At 36.6% G+C, this 20,539-nt stretch overlaps 1 protein-coding gene across 1 annotated transcript in view; it reads left to right on the top strand.

Annotated features, from left to right (window-relative positions):
- LOC103185533 (golgin subfamily A member 4) overlaps nt 1–20,539 on the top strand; it is an 80,078-nt gene that overhangs the window by 25,590 nt on the left and 33,949 nt on the right. The window contains 8 exon segments of the mRNA XM_042332455.1: nt 1,854–1,952; nt 2,405–2,546; nt 4,108–4,295; nt 4,766–4,849; nt 5,186–5,333; nt 14,849–15,027; nt 17,735–17,866; nt 18,708–18,863. Coding sequence (XP_042188389.1) covers nt 1,854–1,952; nt 2,405–2,546; nt 4,108–4,295; nt 4,766–4,849; nt 5,186–5,333; nt 14,849–15,027; nt 17,735–17,866; nt 18,708–18,863 — 1,128 coding nt within the window.

The following is a 20,539-nucleotide window of genomic DNA, read 5'->3' as shown; positions in this document are numbered from 1 at the left end:
TAAGACTGGCATGAAGTTATCTGACAGAAATAGCCCTGCAAAGCTGTCAGCCTGCACCCTAAACAACACTCTATGTAGCTCGTAAAAAAAAATTGTGCATCAAAGACTTTTCAAATTTAAGCTACATATTCACTAAATGAGAGTAAAACTTAATTGTTAATGTTTTTATGTGAATCGCATTTGCTGAAGGAAACAAAACTTAATGTGGAAACATGAGGCTCCGCAGCATACTAATGTGGATGAAGTAGTAACTTGAGATGTTTTGTCTTTCTTTATCTGCTGAGCAGTGATGCATAATATATGAAAAGGACATGCAGTTCAATGTTATAATGGGTGGTGGGGGGAGGGAGAAAGGATGACAATAAGTAGGACAAGATCAATTGAGTTTTGCTAATCCAAAGAGATATTTGCTACTGGGAAAATTTTAATGTAGGTTTTACGTAGCCTTTTCCTACATAAGAACGTCATATTATTTTTAGTTAATCTCATTCTGCAAAGCACTTCAGGATGATTATTTTACATGAGATGTGCTATAAGTTGTAATTTTTTTATTGAAGATTTCTCTTAATATATCAATGTAACCACACCACTGTCATCTGACTGAAGTACGAAATAAAGATAAAGCTGAGAGTGCATCTTTGTCCTACTATTTTTGAATGCAAATCCCAATTCTATGGAAGTTTGTGGAGGAATTATTTGGACAAAACCTAGTGTTTGAATTCATCCAAGTTGTAACAAAAAGCTTCATAGTCTGAACATGGGGAAGGAAGAAGGGAGCTTGACATACATCAAATTACTAGGTTTGAATGTAAATGTTCGCTGTCAAATATTTCTACAAGAAAAGAACTTTTATTGTTGCAGTTCAAAAGCCATTCAATAAATGTATTTTAAGACATGCATGCCCACAATGTAAATGAGAAAACTTGATAAACTAGAACCGTATCCTTGTGCGTTTTTTCATGTACTGTGCTTTTTACCAAATGGAACACAATTCTTGATAATGTAATACGCATGGACTCCAGCTATACAAAGCTGAATATCCAGGTATAAAGTTCCAGAGCTGGAATGTCTCACATTTCACAATTAAACAGTGTGGCAGTTTGGAAAGATACTCTGGAGTACCTTCCTCTATATATGAAGGCTGGCAGACATCTGCAAAAGGCAAGGATTCAGCTTTCTTATGTTCTGAAAGTCCCCGTGTATGACTCAGTGCAATTATCCATTAAGAAGTCACTAGTCTTCCTTTTTAAGGTATTTTTTCCCCTTTTCTTCATCTTGCAATTTACCTTTCCCAGCAGAGAGCATAATTGTAAACGGCTCCTAATGCTTTGAAATTGTCTGAAATGAAACTTAACCTATTATTTTCAATCTTTGTGCCAGTAGCAATGAATGCAACAGTGGTGGATAGCTGGCTATAGTAGTGTCCTATCATCTATGCCATAGCTTAGAAGGAACTTAAATTTGCTCCCAATGCTGTGTTTTCCTTTTGTTCCTGCATGAAGACATTTAACAATGTCTAATGGAAATTATTTGAATTCTCTCTTACCCTGATTACCCCTCTCCCCCACCACCACCCACATGGCTGAGGACTGGACTTGGGTGGAGTAAGTGGGAGCGGGAGCTCAATATATTTCTGCACTTGATGACAAATTACATTTGCGTTATTTGATGACCCTATATGTCTGTATTCCAGTGTGTTATGGTCTGTACTGATCAGACCATAACCTCAGGTGTCTCTGTTATAAATGTCAAGAGGTGAAATGACTGAGTTATAATTTATTATTTTTTATTGAAGTTCTTGTTAAAACTAGCTCTTGTTGTATCTTCATGATGTTTTTCTGTTCAACACCTAGGAACTGCAAATGGATCAGCAAGCAAAGAAACATATTCAGGAGGAGTTTGAGGCAGCCCTGGAGGAGAAAGACCAACTAATTGGTGTCCTACAGACCCAGGTAATGAAAGAAAAAAGGAAACATTTACACTTTGATAAAATATCAGATGCTGGACAAATGCTAAAGCAAATAATCTTGGTATTTGATAAGTGATCAGTAAGGCAGCTTCACTGTTGTGGGCATAAAATGACTGGGTCCAATTTAAAATCTATCATTTTAATCTCCCTCCGACTCTTGATTTCCCCTGCACCTGCCTTGGAATCATAGGGAATAATTATTTGATAAGCACTAACGTAATCAGGCAAAACTGGAAGTGGTCAAATCATAGAATGCTCACAGCATAGGAGGCCATTCAGCCCATTAATCTATGTTGGTGATGGTAGTGTAAAGTGTATTGGCTGTATATTTTGTGGGTGAAATTGCAAATACTTAATATTTGAAAAATGGCTTTTGTAATCTTCATAAGGAAATTTAATATGATAACTACTGGTAATTTTTATTTATTTTCACAGGTTTTATTACTAAAACGAAGGATGGTCCTTGGGGAGACTAATGCCGAACCAGAATCTACAGCTCAGTCCACTGAAAACGAAACAACTGAGACAGATCAACAGAGTCCTAGCCATGGGGAGAACAGTGCCGATGGGTCAGGAGGTAATGTTCTATAAGGCAATGGAGAACTGAAATAAAGAACATTACTGAAATAAAGATCAAAGCGTTATTAATGTAACGTATCAGTGCTTCAAGGAAAGGATTTTGCTGAAATATAAATGTTAATTAAATTCATGACCACCCCTGGCGAAGTTCAATGCTGAATGGGGTCTTGTACTGCATACTTGCTTTACTGAACGTTACGAGAGTTGGGCATAGAGGTTGAAATGCCGGTGCTCATTCAGAATCCTGGGATTCCAGGATTTTAATGCCCCAGATCCTGGGATCCCAAATCTTACCTTGTCCAGAATGCCTGCAGTCATTCTCTGCACTAGTGCTGTACCTCAGAGAGAATGTCCCCCTTGTGGGGAGGGGGCCCAGGAGTTTAAACATCTGACAGTCCGCTCCCGCCAGTTCATCTTCCCTTGTGGCAACGTGTGGCCCAGGCTCGGCCTTTATAAAATCTCAACATCTCAGGATTCTCTTCAATGAGTTACCATACAGGATCCTGGGATCGGGATTCCTGGGATCTCAACCTCTAGCTTGGGTGGCTCTGGATAAGCCTGGGACCAGACCAGTATACCCATACTGTAAGATAATAATCATAATCCTTCCATTTATTCTTGCATTTAAGATCAATGATGTTGCTTCAGAGCAGCCTAGAATTGGAGAACATGGATCTCAGCTAATGCTTAAAACATGCAAGGATTTGTCACAATATTTAAACTGCGCTTGTTTGACTATTTTCTTTAATGTTTATAGGCAATAGTTTGAATCAGAATGGACTTTCCCTTTTAATGTTTAGGAGCAAACAATTAAATCTGTTGGGGCAATGCAGTGGGACGTGGGCAGTTATAATAACAAAAATATTACTTTAATTTGACACAGCGCCTTATCACTTCATTGAGTCGTCTGAAAGCACTCCACAGGATATATTGTAAAATCGTGTGACTGTGTATTTTGGTGGCAAAATATTTTTTGACTCTAAAATCTGCCTTACACTGAGCTGTCATCTAAGGTGCTATGATTCCTGAGTCAGATGCTTCTCAAAGTGAAGGATGGAGAATCCTACGGCTACTTTCATCTTTTAATAGCTAGTTTCAGAGCCACATTGGTGAACGTCTGAGAACAGGTCACAGATGTATCTTATTGGCCTTAAAATTGGAAAATTGAAGCAAAGAAAAAAAACTTTTTTTTAAATAAAAGCTCACATCAGTGGGGGTAATTGATCAAATGTAGGCGCAAGGTTTATATTGTAACTTAACTGAAATTCCTAGATGATGTTTTATTCTATTCATATAGTAACAAGTCTGTTCAATCGCGTTTTTCAAGTGCCATAAGTTTTTTTGCATTAATTGTAGTTCATGCTGTATTGTATCTTTGTGATATATTTAACATTGTAGGTTATTTTAGGTTTGTTTCATTTCACAAGCCTTTTTTTCTAGCCTCGATGTAGTTCTAATTTTAATCTACAATATCTGTACAAAACTAACATTTTTCCAAAACTTGCAATGGAGTTTGGGTTTTCTTTGGAGATGCATACATTTAACGTTTTGTCCTGTAGAGGGAGCTGCAGATTTTGCTAAAACAACAGATGTTCTTGAAAAGCGAGTGAAGAGACAGGAAAATCTTCTCCAGCGATGCAAAGAAATGATTCGTACCCATAAGGAACGCTGCAGCCAACTAACCAGTGAGAAAGAAGCCCTACAAGAGCAACTTGAGGAACGATACCAAGAATTGGAGAAAATAAAGGTCAGTAAAAACTTCACAGCTGCTTTGATGTATAACAACAACTTGCATTTACATTGCGCCCTTTACACAGGAAACAGTCTTGGAGCACAGCATAGTGGTGGGGTTGGACCTCAGTAAGAGAGAAGTTGGAGGAGGTGACGCAGGGTGGTCCAGTGATTAGGGATGCAGTGCTTGTAGACATGGCCACCAATGGGACCAGGGGACGGGCAACAGACCTATGATAGCTGATAGCGAAGAGAGCAGGCTACCAGCCTTTCGTGCAATCTTGCTGGTCCTAAAACGTTGCACTAATTGCTAATGTAGTGGGCATTCTGTTCTATACCCCTTGGGTTGATCCCCTTATAGCTGGCAGGAACATCAAAAATGCACATATGGACTGTAACTGAATCGTTTGATTTTCCTAAGGGGGTGAATATACTGTAATATGATAATGTCAGATGGAATGTGTCATTACAGTCTGTTTTCTTTAGAATCTGCATACTGGTGAAAAGACTAAATTGATCACTCAGCTGAGAGATGCAAAGAATTTAATTGAACAGCTGGAGCAAGATAAGGTGAGTAGTTTTTCAGGGAGGTGAGTACTTGTGCTTGGTCAGTCACTGGAGAGCAACAGGATTGACTACACAATGGAGAGTGTGGACTGGTGCATGCTGTGCCATGTAAATTCTCTTCTGCATATTGACCTCATTTGTCTTTATTTTGCAATTAATTACACAAAGTTATCTGCCTAGTTTTACCAGCATATTTCACAGCATTGGTACCATATTGTGTACACTTATTGTTAATTATGGGTTTGCAGTAAAAGACATTTGTTTTGAAAAGCGCAGTAACATTAACTGGAATTGCATTAGAGGTGGTAAATGTAACTGAGCAGAAATGATTGATTTCAGGGTATGGTGATCGCCGAGACAAAGCGGCAGATGCATGAAACATTGGAACTGAAAGAGGACGAAATCTCTCAGCTTCGTGGACGGATGCAGCAGTTATCTGGACAACGTGATGATTTCCTAGAACAGAAGGAGAAATCTGACAAAGCCAGTAAGCAATTCTCTACACTATTGGTTTTGTTTCTCTCCCCCTCTGGTATTTTCAGTGAACATGATTCCAAAGAAATACTTGCAGCTATACCTGACTGGTAAAAGAAAAACTGTCATGTCCTTTGCAGTCAAGATGCCTTGTCAACTAATTCTAACAAAAGACACTCATTGAAACTAACAGACAAATAATTAATTAAAAATTTGAATTTAGATTGTTAGTTTCCCTTTTTATGAACTACTGTTGTATTCATCACTGTTGCATGCTTTAATTCAAAATGGGATTTGTGATGTCACAAAGTTCACAAATGTGCAATAATTGCTTTGGATCAAATGAGCATCATTTACCATTAGACACAACGCCAATATATATTTTAAACTTACTGTTAAAGTTGGCAGAGTCCTGTATTCCCAGAAACATTCATGTAATCTGATTGTGTGATCTTTACTGATGCTCATTTTTGATATTCAATGACCTGCTTTGCAGTCACTTTTTTCCTTGACGTTTTTATGCAAACCATTGTGGGGGAAGTGATTATATTAATGCAGTTACAGGTAGCAGGGATTTTGAAGTTTCAAAGACTAGCCTAGAATTGGACTGGAATGAGATTCTAGATCAGTGCTACACCTTTTGCACTGAACACTGACTGTTATGTGGGTAAGGTGAGAATTGGAACATGCTGATTGCATTTGGAATCAATTATGTGCTTGATAAATATTCATTGTGATATCTGTTCAATTGATGGAAAATTTGGAGCAGGTTCAAATTTGATAAGTTTGATAAATAAGTGATAAAGTAGTAAGGGACTAGTCCACTCATCCAGTTGTAGCTTCCATAAGGAATCGAAAACTAGTCAATTTTAGTCCTTTGTACACAAAATATTATCACATCACATTTCTTCATTTGTGAACTGACCTTTATTTTCCAAATCTTATTTCCCAAAGTTAACTTTCAATTGGATGGCTATGTAATATACTTCATCACAGAAATAATGTGCTATTCGCTCAGTTCGTGTATCTCTGATTTACATGTCAACATCCAGGAAACACCAATGTTAAAGCCACTCTAATATATCAATAGTAACTCAATGTCTGTTTGTAGCAAGCTATCATCTGGTCTGTTTTCATAGCTTGCTACATGGTAGTTCTTAGTGCAATTTCACTGCTTGGCCATTAGTAGATCATTCATCTCATGGCTGTCTATGGGATCTTGCTGGTGCAAACAATTGCCATGTTTGCCTGCAAAACTCTTACTATACTTGGCAATAATTTCTTGTGAAACGCTTTAAGACTTTTCAACATAAGGTGCTGTAATAATGCAAGTTTTCTTTCTCTCGCATTCAGACTGTTCTGACTAATGCACAGCTGTTACATCTTTTAACTACATTTTTATTCACCAAATTTGAGACCGTAGACATTTCATTCTATCAGTAGTTTTGTGCATTTGTGATGTTTCTGTGGTGTGTAATTTCCTTACATCCACATCATTGGGAGAGAGAAAGGTTCAGAAGTAATTTTTATTGAAGTTTAAAAATTGCACAATTTGATCATTTTCGTTTGAATAAACGTTTCCCAGGGAGGTTATTTAATATTTACCACAGCTAATTAAATTCCCATTTTAAAACTTCACATTTTATGCACCACATATGTATATACCAACTCTACAGTTCAACAAACCATTTGATTTGTTAAAGGTGTTTGACCAAAGCAAACATTGTCAAAGGTTTTGTTCCAGATTTCTAGATATTGGTAGTTGTAACAAAAATGTTGGAAGTATAGAAAAAGCAAATATTTAGAAGTAATTCTTGTTTAAGATAGTTAGATGGATAAATGGGCAGATAGATGTACAAAGTTATTTTTTCTTAACTTACAACATAAAAGATACTACTAGATTTCTACTTAGCTTTGAGCTTCATTGCGCAGAAATCTTACACGGCATTTTATTTCTGTACATCCACGCATGCCAATAAGTGAATCATGGTGCCTTTCCCAAGCCTTGTATGAACAGGACTGGGGTAAGGGCTTTTCTTTATTACACTCCATGGTACTTGCACTGCACTCAAGAGTAAATCCTATGCTTCTCAGGCAATTGCTTCAGATTTCTGTATATTTGGTTCTAACAATTCCTTCATTGGAAATTCCAATTCTCTGAAATAATTGAAAATATGACTTTCAAATGGGATGATCAGTCAGATAAATAATATTGGTAAGATTTTATCTGTTTAGCTATGGGCAATGTATTTGTGTCTGACTCATGGTCCAGGTTTAAAACCTAGGCAGAGTTTTAGATGTTTTTAAAGTGAAACATTTGCATTATTACTGTGTACACAAAGGGTGATATATTCTACAAATCTAAGTTCAGTCCTTATTTTCATTTATATAGAATTATTCTAAAACTACAAGACCTTAAGCAGTAACTTAAAATGTTGCAGCAAGGTGATGTTTTACTGTATTTGCTCATTGAGTGCCTCCAGTGGAAGAAATGTGGACCTGCAACATTCCAGTAATAGTTAAACCCAAGTAAAATGGTGTACATGAACATTTTACTACTTTCCAATGGTGGTCCAGTATGTCTATTTAATGCTAAGCATAAAATATCAAACAAAATATCCAGATATGTTTAAAATGTAAACCTATGGAGTCTATCAAAGATCGCTATATTTTGAAATTCTAGAGAAGACTGCTGACAAAAAAGCAACATCAAATTACCCATTAATACCTATAAGTGCGCATAAGGCAGAATTATAGATTAATTTGTTTATGTGTAATTTCTTTACACAACAATAGCAGCAGGAATATTTCATGACAAACCACACAAAAATATGATTGATCAACTCCTCTGCCTCCCTATCTTTTCTTCTCCCTCACCCCCAATTATGCTTTAAATTTTACAAACTTTAAGGTTTATTGGAAAGTACTTGCCTGAAAAGTGCCAAATATCATTTGTATGTAGACTTGACGTTATACCAAATCTCTACCAAAACCAACATACTATCAGGTTCAATCTAACCGATGACACCACAAGGCACATCGGAATTCAATACACATTTCACTGCTCCAGAAGACATTCAAACTGCCTGGAAAGAGTGCAACTTGTCACGGTGGTCGGTGTACATTAGCTAGTTGGATGCAGATGTTTGAAAGCAATGGAGGAGACATGATGGCACTTTGCTAACTAAAACTCCATGTAGAGGAACATTTTTCTAAATGTTGGTCATTTTAACAGAATTATATTATAATTATATATAATTATATTATAGAGCAGATTGATCCTTTAACAGAGTAATTTACTCACTTATGCAACACAAGTAATTGCTGTAAAGGCAGATCTATAATCCAATGAAAAAGATTTTTATGTGCTTTGAAATTGTATTGTTTTATCATGCAGAAAATTCCTGTGACTGAATTATTTTTAATTAATAAATAACTAGACCCAGTATAATAATAATATGCCCCAGTATTTCAGGGAAAAAAAGCCTAACTGTATAGGAGCAAAATTGCCTGAGATTCATAGTTTTTAACTTTATGTGATTTTATATGTTTGGAATTTAGTCATTGTTGCTTGCTTTGTTTCATAGATAAATGCTGCTTTTATCATAAAGAAAGCTAAAATCCAGCTCGTCTGTCAGTGGCCGTTATGCAATAAAGTTATGTCTTCTGCATGTTGAGCTTAATTGCCTTTTAGTATTGTAAATGACTTTAGAGGAGATGGATCTAGGATGCTACAAGAGCTCGTCACCTTGCTTATAGATATGGGAAAATATCACCTACGCCTAAAATGTAATCTGAGTATTTGTCTTAATTCCATTGCTCTCTTTACTTTGCAAATTTAGAAACCAAATTTAACTAAGAATGCAAATTATATCTGCCAGTTTTATATTGTAAATTCAAGGTAGTAATTTTATACTAGCATCCACCCCTTATAGGGGTCAAGTTCATGACTGTATGTAAGAGCTCTTGATTGGATACCTTGGATGATTTATGAACTCCATACAGTATTTGGGAAGCAGTCCCAATGTAATTACTACATTGAATGCAATATGCTGAGGAAATAATTCCAAAAGGAAATCACGGTATTTTGGGCTTGCATGGCACTTCTAGTGGCACTTAATGTTGGTGGAAGATGGTATGCAATATGTCAGCTTTTGAAATGGACCTTTAAGGTTTCAGGAAATGTACTGACAGATTATAATTACTGGATAAATTAAATATGTTTTGATAATTTTTGATTTATATCAAACTTTTAAAAAAACTACAGGGAAAATCATTGTTTCACAAATTTGGATTGAAAACCATTCAAAATTGACTTTTGTGCAATTTTAAAAAAAATCTTATTTTGTTGAAACTTTTGGCTAAGCCTCATGTTTTTGGCAAAGCCCTCTGGATAATAAGTTCCTTTTTAGATCTCTGAATTGTTCCCCAACCCTCCCGATAATGCCCAAATTTATCTTTTTTCTTTTGAAGAATAAAATATTGGATTCTATTAGGACTTTGTTAATGGTTTTCTAAGCAGAACAGAGCTGGCAAAGAAAATTATTTTCAAGCCAGAATGGGAAAAGGGCACTGAGGTGAAATTCAATAAACATTTAGAAAGCCAGAATGATAAATGGTATTTGAATCTTTAATTTCCCAATTTAACAATAGTATTGGCATCAGGCGTGTTTACTGCTCCTGTGGAATCCACCATTAAATAGATGACTTGTTTTGCTACAGATTGATACAGATTGAAATTGTTTCAATGTGATTGTGAAGATTGGGCATTTTAAATATTTGTAGTCTTGTAACCAGCTACAGCTTTATGGGAGTTGGCCATTCACTTTTCATATACCTAATATATTAATACAATTCCAGATCATCAGTCAAATTTTGTAGTTTTCTAAATAGATGTTAATAAGAACAATCTACCTTGTTCCATGCTCCTGTTTTAGATGGACACAAAACTTTCAGATGATCTCAAACCATGTCTGAAACTGAAATGAACAGTAGTCATGAAATTAATGTTTGGGAGGAGAGGGTAGAGGTACATATTATTTTAATTATACAGTAAAACCCATATAAGTCTGATATGTATAATCGCTTGTCATACAGCTACCAAGTCCCATTTCAGCGTTTATATTCTATACAAGTTTGACATAACTCATACTTTGTGTAAGTCATATTAAATGTATGGTCTTAACTGATATGATTTATGTATTTATGTGAGGTTTACTGTAGTAACCTAAAGGGAAAATTTATGCAATGATGTAATCCAACATGATTCACATCTTTGGGCTGCTTAATTGTAAACAAAATCTAGGCAAAGCACTAAAAATGGTGATTTGGTTACTTTCACTTCTCCATTTTGTGGTGTTCCTGATGCTATGCAATTCTTCTTGCCTGAGAGCTTGAGCAATATACAGCCAGGTCCTTAGTTTTTGCACTTTTTTGTGGTATGTATTCTATGATTTATTTGTAAAAGTTTAAATATGGAAACATAATCCATTTACCTTTTTTATCGTATGCTTTTTTTAAATGAATACTTCACTAATTTTTACAAATATTAGATCAGATATCTCTCTTCCATCAACTTTTATTTTGGATAATAAACCAACTTCACTAGTTGCAAATTCTTCAGAGTATGAAGGCAGAGTTACTCTGACACCTTTTTAATTTTCTTTAAAAACCTGGCACTCATTTTGCATTCTTAAGCTCCCTAGGATTCAAATGTCTAGCAAACCAGATTATTTAGCATTGTGTATTAAAACCCAAGTATAATGTTTTTCAATTGTTTTCTGTAAGAACTTTTTCAGAGCCCACATTGGACTTTTGCAGGATTCTACTCTAAATTTCCCTTCCAGTTAAACATTTTAGAAGTGACATTTTCCTACTAGAAGAAAGTCCTGCAAACTTGAGCTCTTGTATGAACTTTGGAGCAAGATTATGGAGTTTGTTTGGGGCATTTTTGTACAATTGATGCCTTATGATTTTAAATTTCAAACGCGGTTTGAGATCATCTGAAAATTCTGAGATTGGACACTTTGCCTTGTTTGCTATAAAGTCTTCAATCTTTGACAATTGAAAGCAATAGAATACTTTCAACATGCAACACTTCCTGATTCCAAAATAAAAAAAACAGAAAACAAAAAAATCTTTTTTTGTAGAAGATATCCTAATCCTTGGCAGTGGTTTTCCCTGCACGGTTTTTATTGCAATGCCATTGCTTATTCGTTTACTGGGAGGTGGCTGCTTGGGCTATTATAGAGGCATTTGGAACTCTCTTGAATATTGGGTATACAGGAGAGATTTCATGGGTTAGTGGGTGGCCAAATATGGCACTTGGCAGCAGGCCATTCCACTTCACAGCTTGCATTTTAAGACAAGTAGTTGCCAACTAGCTGGTCTGGCAGAAGCAAATCTCTTGATTTCAGGTATTTGTCTGACTCCGTTGGTTTCTTTGGCCATCGATGTCTCTTATATTAATTCTTTAGTGATTTCATTGAATTCTGTGAGACAGACAGACACATATGCACACACACACATATGTACATATACATCCATAGATAGGTGTAGTATTTTCTGGATGGTTGCAAGGCAAGTAATAATTCCAGTTTACTGAGGGTGTGGCTTGAGTCATTTAAAACCAATAGAAAATGTTTTGAAGACTTGCTCTCTCCATTGCCATTTTAATGCTGATCAAGTATAAATTCCATAAAGACAAATGAAGTGAACTAAGTTTTCAAAAAAAAATCAGTAGTGCTATCTCCTGATGCGTACTTTGTTTCTTTTGCTTTTTGATTTTTTTTAAAAGCTGTGTTGCAAGTTTTTGGTCAGATCTGCAATAAAAACTAAAGTAACTAAGCATCTTAAGCGGAGTATGATTGACAGTAACCAGCATGGATGTATAGAAGGAAGGTCATTGAATTCTTTAAAGAAATAACAGATAAAGTAAATAAGGGGAAATGCATTGCATGTAGTGTACATAGACTTCCAGCGGTCTTTGATAAGGTGCCACGTAGAAACAGTAGAGGCTTACAGCACAGAAGAAATCCATTCGCCCCATCGTGTCGGTGCTGGCTCTTTTAAAAGCAACCCTTTCAGCCCCAGACCCAATCCTTACTTGCCCTTTGCCATGTAGCTTATTCCTTTTTAGATATTTTTCTAGTTCCCTATTGAAAGCTAATATGGATTCTACCTCAACCACCACTGAGTATTCCGTCTCCTAACTACTCTATGCATGAAAACAATTCTCCCCATTTGTTTGTTTAATCACTATCTTAAAATGGATACCCTCTAGTCATTGACTTACTAGCCAGTGAAAATAATTTCTCCCTATTGGCTACCAAAACCCCTCATAATTTTAAAGACCGCTATCAGATCACCCCTCAACTTGTTCCATTGGAAAAAGTCCAGTTCTTCCAGTCTATGAGACATTAGAGACTCATGACTAAAAGTGGGGCATGTGGAGTCATAGGAGAGGTAGCAGAATGGTTTGACAGATGCCTGGAAAATTATGAAAGAATTCAATGAGGTGGGAATAAATAGCCTGTTTCTGCTTGTTTTTGACGAGCCAGCATAGACACGATGAGCCGAATGGGCTTCTTCGACGCTGTGGACATAAATAGGCTGTTTCTACCTATTTTTGACAGGTACAAAACAGAGGTGCATAAATAATAATAATAAATATAAGAATGCCAGGAGCAGCTCTAAAAAGGAGTTTAAGAGGAAGTTTTTTCCACAGATGGTGGTAAAAATGTAGAGCTCACTACCAAAAGCTGTGTTTGAACCAGAAAGCATCAATGTGTTTATGAGGAAATTAGATAAATACATGTTGAGAGGGAAACAAAAACACAGAGAGCTGGGAAAACTCAGCAGGTCAGGCAGCATCTATAGAGAAAGGAAAGTGAGTCAACGTTTCGGGTCCACGACCCTTCGTCAGAACTGGGGGTTTGGAGGAGGGATGTATGCTCTCATAAATACCGGTATGGACTAGTTGGACCAAATGGCTCATTTCTATGCTGTAACATTTTATATCATTTTGTATAATCTTCTGTATAGTTTCTCCTACTAGTTAGTTGATTAAACTACAATACCATATATTTATGTTTGCTCAAAGAGCAGATTATTCAGAAATATAAGGAATATTAATGAGTGATTTGTCTTCATTGCTGCCTCCGCAGACTGGTTATTTTTAAATATATTTAAATATACTTTTCAGTTCAGTGCAAAATCTCATAACATAATATTGAACTTAAAACTTTTGCAGTAGTTGTATTTTGGAAACATTTTGGTAAAACTTAATATGGCATAATTGAAAATTCTAAAACTACAAAGAAACACAGTTTCTGGCCATATTCAGGATTTGTGATAGCAATTATTTTTATGCATTACAAAGATACCATGGATTATCTATTGACATCTCGTGCTCTTGTCAGTTCAAATGTGACGAGTGTCTTCCCAGCAATGATTCTTCTGTTCATGTAGTCTCACAAAATATCGCAAGTTTCTGCTGTCCCTCTAGGTCTGAAAGCTGCAATCAAACATAGGTATTTTTACTGATATCAATAATAAACCTAACAGATATATTGTTGAAGACCCTTCATGTGTAAATTACAAATAGAAAGTCATGTCTGGGAAGAAAATTATACAACTTGCAAAGCAAATGTCCAGCTTGATGAATGTGTACTGCAGAAAGTGCTTTTGACCTGACTCGGAGAATGGCATTGGTGAATTGGCATTAGATAACTCGTGGTGCACAGACTTACAGCTATTCAAATGAATGAGCAAAAATCAAATTCAATCCCCTTAATGAGAGTTTTACAATTTTACAGCTAAAAGGCAAGTTCAGCTCACTTTCTAGTTATCAGTCATAATTTACAGGAATCACTTAAAAATGATAGTTACTGGTGTTATAAACTTTTTTACATTTAACATTAAGGCACAATTTGATCTAGAATGCTTAGGAGTAAATTCTATCAACAACTACAACAACAACTTGGATTTATATAGCGCCCTCCATGCTGGAAGGCGTCTCATACATTAAAAGAGGGGAGGAATCTTGCGCTATCACAAGCTTACATTTGCTAGTTAGAAAATCATTGACTAATTTTGAAACTGGATGACTATATAGTTTTTAATGATCCATTTATAAGATAGTGTTGATATCAACTAGTATTTAACTCTTGCTCTTGATTCCTTTCCACGCTGTCAAATATACCATGCAAAATCTAACTTGAATGTGTGCATGTGTACTTTTACTGAATCACTCCTATGAGTATTATTTGGTACTTGTCAACTTTTAATGGTGGATAAACATTTGGTAGCTGCCAATTGAAGTAACTTGATCAAATTGATCTCTTGTCCTGATGCTGAAAAGCCAATGACATATTGTAACCTAAGTGTTAGGAGCTTTGAGCTGCAAAAAGCTTAAAATTGGAATTGATTATTTTCGCTTCTGTACGGCTTTGACATGTTTGGTGGTCTGCTTACGTACTGTATTGACATGCCTGGTCTAAATGTTGAATTTTCTTTGATTTGCCCTAGCGTTTGAAGAGCTAGAGAAAGCACTGGCTAAAGCTCAGAAAGCTGAAGAGAAATGTAAAAGAATGAAGGAAGAAAATAAAAACCGAATAGAAGCTATAGAGAAAGCAAGCGAAGAAGAACGGAGGAACTTGCAACAGGAGCTCACACGAGTTAAACAGGAAGTTGTTAATATAATGAAGGTAAGACAACAGGTTTGCTTAGAAAAACATTTAATTTAACAGTAATGATCTGTGAAGTTCTCCATGTTTTCAACAAAGCACAATAGAAATGAAAGGTTTTTCTCTTATCTCCAATCCAAAGGTTGGCTTGAATTGTTTATGTAGAATAATGCTTTTTGGTGGCTTTGATTCCTTCAATAGTTTAACAACAACTTGCATTTATATAGCGCCTTCCATGCATTTAACTCTGAGGACACAGTTGAATTTACAACAACAAGATTACTAACAATCTAGCATTTGAACTAACATTCGTGGGACATGTAACAACAATCAACAATCCTTGCATTCGATATAGCTCTCAAGGGAGTAAGAGAAGGAAAAAAATCACTTTCATGCATTTCCTAATGGCTGTTTTCAAAATGAATTTGGAGAACAGTGAATGACGAGAGGATGTAAGCTCAATGACAAAATCAATAATGTGTTGCAAGAAATGATGATCTTACTCTTTCTTTCCCACTCCATTGAGACAATAAAATATTTCTCAGTTACAAGGGTGAGCAGGCAACTTGGTCTTTCCCAATTCATTGCCAAATCTGCTAGCATGTGCATGACAACTCTGTAGTAATGTGCACCTTGACAACACTAAGTATCTCCTCTTGGAGTCACTGACAGCTCTGTGTTGGATGCAACTAGGGCAATCTCTTGCAGTTCTCAAATCTGTAAAATCGGCTACATTTTTAGGATCATGCAAACTTCAAATGGGCAGATCTTAATATGGCTACAAGATCATACACGGGTTTGGTAGTAACATTTACATTGGTGTGCGTATTTGTCCCTGTATCACACACTATTAGCAAAAATAGACCCTTGATCTTGACCTGCAGGTCAAGACTCTCAGATAAATTTCTAAATACTCACGTGGGTTAAAAGTTCGGGCTCTTTTTGGGCTCTCTCATTTATTTGGAGGTCATATGTAGTTGCTTGTGACACCTGTTTTATTTAACAGATCCATATTATCTCAACTAAAAATAGCATGCAACTACTGACTCAATTCATTGGCCATAGAGTTTTGGCAAAGTATGTGAATTCTCTTCTGTAACTAGTCCAAACTGATTCAGTTTCTTGATCAATATTTGCCAAGTTTTAGCCCTTTTTCTCTTCGACCGTAGCTTCAGCTCCCCTCTCGACTCTCTACCCCCTCCTCGCTCCCTCCCTCCCCTCACCCTGACCATTTCCCCCCTGCTCAAGTCCCGACCCAACTGTCCAGCGCCTTGGGACGTCCTCCCGACGTGAAAGGCACTCTATAAATGAAATGTTGTTGTTCAGTTGAATTCAACAGTGCTGTGGGAGTATGTGTACTTTAGTGTTTAGATTCAAATCTAATCACAATTCAGGAGTGAACCTGGTTTAATTCATAGAGCCCTATGAAATATTAAATGAGTGTTCCATTGCATTTTGAGAATCACCAAAAGCGTTGGTATACTGTGGACATTACTTTTGTCAGCAAAGGTTCAACATTGAAATTCTCATGTGTATTCCATTAGATTTACACAGGAATATGAAAAATGAATCTAATGAAAATCTGAAGTATTCTGGTTTCCTGTAGAGCATCTTGATTTCATTGAACATGCAACAATACATTTTATCTAATGTTTTGAAAAATTGGACAATATTACGTGAAGGCATTTTAACATCAACTAGTGTGCAAATGAGCAATGCTGTGCTACTCCATAATACAGTAACATGATACATAAGCTGCTTTGCTTTTGTAAATGAGGGCTAACACAAGTTTGGTGGCCCAATTCCCAGCAAAAAAATTTTATGTTCAAGGCTTAGTGGAGATATACATTTCTGCTGATCAAGGCTGAGCACAAAGACTTTGCAGGGGTTGATAGTTTGGAAATCACATGATGTGTGAAGCAATTAAAGCAATGTCTGCTTCCAAAAGAAAATCACTATGGTTTATTGCCAGTTACGCGGTTTGTTCTGCCTGCCAAAGAAAATCAAACAGCTATTATAGCTGATCCCCCATTTGCTGACCATTGAGTTTTGTCATCTTTGCGGTGATATTGCAGTAGCATGGAGCCTTCCCATTTTTGCATCTACAACTTGCTTCATTTTACTTGTGAGACTAATGCCTTTAGCAATGCTGAGAAGTTCATTTCAACAGTAATGTACAGTTTTCGTACAAAATACGCAGTCCCTACACTTTACAGTAAACCCTGTGAAGCACCTTAAGATGAATTGATGACATGAAAGATACTATCAAATTATAAGTATTATTGTATAGACTATAACTTGACAGTAAAAGTGAACCAAATAACTGATCTTGTTCCATTTGGCAAATCTCCAGCAGCACTCAGTCAGAATAGCTTGAAAATTGAACAATGGAATGTATTATACTCTACTCCTATACTTTGGATATTGCTGTATTACACTGACACTTGGATTTTTGTTAGGGACAGCTACAATGGAAATTGGCCTTTACAATGCCATGTATGGAATTTAAATGGAATTGGTTTGTGTGATACATGTTCTGATAAACAATGAAGTTCTTATGTAATTCCCAAAATAAATAATGGAATGGCAGGAAATAAGTATCAGGTGCACTGTATCACATTACATTGGAGAGGAAGGAAAAGCATAGTTTCTGGGCAGCTGTTGCCCTATCCCATGCTGATCTGTATTTTGAGGAGTACTTAACTTCTGAATTTGTCCTTTGCTGTAGAAGACCTCTGAAGATCGCATTGGAGAATTGGAGAAAGTTCACATGGAAAAAATGACCTCCAAAGAGAAAGACTGTGAACAACAGCTGCAAACTTCTCAGCAGGAGTTTCAAGAACAGCTAAAAATGGCTCTGGTATGTATCTCCACACAGCTCATAGGCAGTGCTCTTGTATTGTTTTTCAAGGATTGACCTCCATATTTTGTATGATGGAGCCGAAACAACCTACTTTAATTAATTCTTAATCCCACCATTAAACCAAAGAGATCAGAAAATTTCTCCTGAACTGAAACCCTGGTCTTATTGTAGCTAAACACCACTGCTGCTCTAATCCCTATAAAATATATGGCATAATTTCTTTTATAGATGTTTTGGCTCAGTTTGTTGGCTGCCTGCTCCCTCAAGCTCACATGCCAAAAATTGACAACTTGTAGACTTTACCCATTGTATGCAACGTCTATGCCAGTTAAAATATATGCAAGCACACAAGTGGAGATGGGAGCTTGGCTTTCTCAGTGAACGCTCTCTCTGGCATTCTGGTATTGTTTGCATGTGTGGGATTTAAAATAATCGCCACCAGGACACAAGACTCTGAAGACGACAGAGAAGTGTAGTTAGTGTTGAATGAGAGGGATGGGCTCCATGGGCTTCTGGGCCTTTCTTCACTTTCTATTTATTCAACATTTTCTCTTGGTTGCAATCGGTGCAAAGTTTTGCTTGTAACAGATACTCTTCCTAAAATGTGCCAGCCATCCTGGATTGGCTGAATGGCCTGTTACTGACCTTGTATGAATCTATGTTAGGAGGGCAGGAGAAATTATATTACATTTTATATATCACCTCTGCATTTAATCCAAAACCAATCAAAATATGTGAGGGAAGTTTTGCTCCCTTTTTTAATATAGAATATGTTCTTTTTATCAGATCTTATAAGTTATAAGATAACTTTTCAGATGTTGTGTACAATGTCTCACAGGACAAATGCCATGCTGAGTATCGGGTGTTACTGCAGGACAAGGAACAGCAGACTGCGTTGGCATTAGAAGAACAGGAATTACAAAGAAAAGCCGTTCAGGCCCAGGCTGATCGACAAATCCAGGACGTTCAAGCAGAAGTGGAAACATTTAGAACGGTAAGAACTAGCCCCATTACAGTAATGAGTCTGTGTCCATTTTAAAATTTTGGCTACAGCAATACTTGCTGACTTACTAATGTTTCCCTGTGTCTCTTTTCTCTTTATGTGTTGCCCCTGTTGCTTAAATAAAACGCAATACATAATTACAATTGTAATTGTAATTTTGTATTGCACGTCGGGAGGATGTCCTAAGTCACAGGAACAATATTTTTTTCCAACCTTACCATCAGTATCATTCCACCATGCTCTCTGTTCCAGTGCTAAGGTGAATGGGGGCAGGGTTAATGCAGTCTCCATTCAACATGCTGCTCATGTTAAACATTGTCCCTTGAGAAGTTCTATGCTATATTTCCAGGTTACTTATTACCAGTTATTATAAAGCATAATAAACCACAATAATGGGAGGCTGTGAGACATTCATTTCCTTTATTTATAACTTTTAGGATTATGTGACAATTAAGTTGAATAGGGAACATGCTTGGTGTTCTTATAGTCACAATTTATAAAGGGGGCAAAAGCATGAGGTCAGAGAGTACATATACATAAACTGCACAATCCCTTTGACTTATTTTGTGAGTACTTCATGTCTTAAAAACCTGACCGAGTACAGAGGGAATATTCTGTAAGAATTGTGAGGCTCTGCAGCTCAGCTTTTCAGCTGGATCCAGATGTGTCATGTGATTATATCAGTTTAAAATGTCTTTTTTTTAAATTAAGGTACCTTACAGGATTTCCCTTCCTATTCTGCAATCCTGAGAACCGTGAACCTTAAAAAAAAATGTCGTCACTCAATCCATAAGTGTTTGTGGGAAACTGCTGTGCTCAATTGGTTGCCGTGTTTTGCCCACAAAATATACAGTCTAATCACTCTACAGAATATTCTTTGGGACGTTTCAATGATGTGATAAGGCGTTGTGTCAAATGCAAGGATTAGTATTATTATAAATCCTGTACTCCCTGTCTGTTTAATTTTGGTCAGCAGGGGAATCACAAGGGGAAACCCTTGCTTAAAGAATAACTTCAGACTTGAGAATATCTAAACCAGACAGTTCCTTATATGCAGAAAAAATGACTGGGGTGGTGCCCCATGTCAGCAATTTGAATGCAGTTTAGGCTGACACATCAATGCATTGTTGCGTTGCATTGTTGGAGATCTGCATTTAGGATGAGATGTTAAGCCAAGGTCCCATCTGGCTTTGCAGGTGGATGTTAAAGATCCCATGGCATTATTTGAAAAGAGAAGGGAGATTCTCCCTGTGCCCTCGCCAACAGTCCCCCAAATAAAATTGGTCATTCACTTCATGGCTGTTCATAGAATGCTGCTGTACGCAAATTGGCTGCCGCCAATTCAAGCTACTAATAAAGATACAAAGTTTCATTTGACCAAAGCTTAAATTAATAAACTTGGAATGTTCTCAAATTCACATTTACAGAATGCATAGTCACTGCAACAACAAGTTTCATGTACATAGTGCCCTTCATGGAGAATAGCATCTCAGAGCGCCATACAATGGTAGGGTTGGACACCAAGCAAGGAGAGGAGTAAATCCTGTAAAGCACTTTGAAGCATTCTCTCAACATAAAATATAGGATGCAAGGATTATTATTTATTTACACCTGGAGTTTAACCAGCTAAAACTACTCAGCTTGCCATTGAAAGTGCTGCCCAGCAA

This window comes from Callorhinchus milii, unplaced genomic scaffold, assembly GCF_018977255.1.
Source record: "Callorhinchus milii isolate IMCB2004 unplaced genomic scaffold, IMCB_Cmil_1.0 Scaffold2, whole genome shotgun sequence".
Lineage (NCBI taxonomy): Eukaryota > Metazoa > Chordata > Chondrichthyes > Chimaeriformes > Callorhinchidae > Callorhinchus > Callorhinchus milii.
Note: the sequence above shows the minus strand (reverse complement) of the source record. Positions and strands in the feature narration are given on the sequence as shown.